At 52.1% G+C, this 2,356-nt stretch overlaps 1 protein-coding gene across 1 annotated transcript in view; it reads left to right on the top strand.

Moving 5' to 3' along the window:
* The first annotated feature begins 929 nt into the window (after window positions 1-929).
* The window catches only part of TADA1 (transcriptional adaptor 1), a 17,254-nt gene continuing 15,827 nt past the window's right edge, over window positions 930-2,356 (top strand). Inside the window, exon 1 of the mRNA XM_012657704.1 lies at window positions 930-1,052. Within this exon, the coding sequence (XP_012513158.1) occupies window positions 979-1,052 (74 nt within the window). The 5' untranslated portion in view covers window positions 930-978. The remainder of the gene's footprint in view (window positions 1,053-2,356) is intronic.

Here is a 2,356-nt window from a genome sequence, read left to right as displayed (position 1 = left end):
CCTAAAGTAATAATCTTAAAGGGAGGAAAATCTTCATGCATAAAAAGTTTATTACAGTTTTACTTTTAATAGAGAAAAAATGGAAACGGTCTAACAACTGGGAAACTAGTTATTGTGTACATTCTATCTGTGGTGGTATTTAATTTGCTGTCATTAAAATTATGCGTGTGAAGACAATGTAATAGTACAGGTAAATACTTCTAATTTAAAAAAAGGTGAAATTGAACATAGAGTGTGGTTATAAGTTATGGGAGGGTGATGGTGAGGGAGAAGTCTCAGTTAAAAGTGTTTGTCAGGGGGTGGTAAAACACGTTTTCTTTCTTTTGTCTTTATCCTTCTGTGTATTTTCCCAATTTTTTATAATTATGATACTTAATTTACTCAGCAAATATTTACTGAGCGTCTACTATGTGCCAGGCGCTCCTCTAGGAACTGGGGCAAATACTGAATAAAACACAACTCCTATCTTCGAGCCCAAAGTTAACAAGATAAATCATTTAAATGGCATATTGGATGATTAGCGCTCAGTAAAAAAATAAGGCAAGGAAAGCGAATAAAATTGATACTACATCCACTTTTTGACCCGGAGGGGGAAAACTATTCCCCCAGGGACACAGCGAGTCAAATTCAGAACCGCCCAGTGGGTTACAGACCGAAGGAGCTGAGACGCGCCGGCCCTGCAGACGCCGCTGCAGCCCGGGCGGGGCGGGGCCGGCGGGTTTAGGTTGGGCGCGCGACGAGGTAGAGCCTGTCACGTGGCTCGAGGGGCGGGAGGACGAGAACAGAGTTTGGCTGGGCACCTTCCCTACAAAAAGGCGGGCGGAGCCGAAAACCAAACAAACGTCCTCTGAGCGATTGGGGGTGGGACCGACGGGAGCGAGCTTAGCTTCCAGAGCCAAGGCCTTCCGCGGAGTTGGTTTTTCGGTTGCTGGTCGCGGTGGTCGGGCGGTCCGCGGTCGGGCTGAGACGCGCGGCGCAATGGCGACCTTTGTGAGCGAGCTGGAGGCGGCCAAGAAGAACTTGAGCGAGGCCCTAGGCGACAACGTGAAACAGTAAGAGCTGCCCCAGCGCAGCCTCCAGGCCGCCACGCGCGTGCTCTCCTGGCCTCGGGCTGCCGACCCCACGGCCCCGAGGCCTGTGTGTCTTCGCGGCCGCGGCGGCGGGGCCTCCAGCTTTCTCGGGCCGGGGCGGGGCGGGCAACCTGGACTCACCCCGCCGGAGGGGCCGGGCCTCCTTGGCGTCCCGGGGACCCGGGCGGGCGCGTTCGCCGGGACTCTCTGCCCTGGGTGGGGCGGGACAAGCGTGCTTCACGCCCAAGGGCCTGTTGAGCAGGTTCGGGTCCCTGCGCAGGGGGGCTGGACGGGTGAGGCCGGCCTGGGGCTGAGTGAGCCGGAGCCCGACGCGCCCGGCGGGAGAGGGCACTGCGCGGGGTGGCCCGCTCCTGGAGACCTTCCTGGAGGCGGAGGCGTGTTGAGCTCATGTGATATGCCAGGCATTATTGGTAAGCGCTTAGACAGGAATTTCGGAGGACCGATGGATCCTCTTGTAAAATAATAGTCATTGGACACTACCGCAATACAGTGACGATAGCAGTAGGGGACATTTAAACACCTTTTACGCACTCTGAATGTATTAACTCGTCTAATCCTCACAACAGGTACAAGATTGGTACAATTATTATTCCCATTTGGTAGATGGGAAGATTGAGACATAGTGAGGTTAAGTAACACTTTAAAAACCACTGCCAGGATTGGGACCCATGCTTCTGATCCCCAGCTTATGCCTTACGGGGGGTGTAAAGGATCCCAGAGGGCGGTGGCTCGCGCCTGTAATCCTAGCACTCTGGGAGGCCGAAGCAGGAGGATCGTTTGAGTTCAGGAGTTCGAGACCAGCCTGAGCAAGAGCGAGACCGCGTCTCTACTAAAAATAGAAAGAAATTAGCTGGACAACTAAAAATATATAGAAAAAATTAGCCGGGCATGGTGGCACATGCCTGTAGTCCCAGCTACTCGGGAGGCTGAGGCAGAAGTATCGCTTGAGCCCAGGAGTTTGAGGTTGCTGTGAGCTAAGCTAACGCTAAGGCACACTAGCCCGGCCAATAGAGTGAGACTGTCTCAAACAAACAAACAAACAAACAAAAGATCCCAGAGGCGCCCAGCTAGCCCTTCAGCCGGGTTACGGGGAAGGACCCAGTACGCAGTCGGGTCAGACGCAGAATGGGTGAGGGTAAAATCAATATCCAGAGAAAGCCAAAGCCAAACAATATAGAAGGAACCTCTGAGATACAAGAATAAATTGGGAAATTTTCAAAACACTATTACAACTTTATTTTCCAAAAATATAGGAAGCACATTTG

The sequence above is a fragment of the Propithecus coquereli genome, unplaced genomic scaffold (assembly GCF_000956105.1).
Source record: "Propithecus coquereli isolate 6110/MARCELLA unplaced genomic scaffold, Pcoq_1.0 Scaffold56, whole genome shotgun sequence".
In the NCBI taxonomy this organism is placed as follows: Eukaryota; Metazoa; Chordata; class Mammalia; order Primates; family Indriidae; genus Propithecus; species Propithecus coquereli.
Note: the sequence above shows the minus strand (reverse complement) of the source record. Positions and strands in the feature narration are given on the sequence as shown.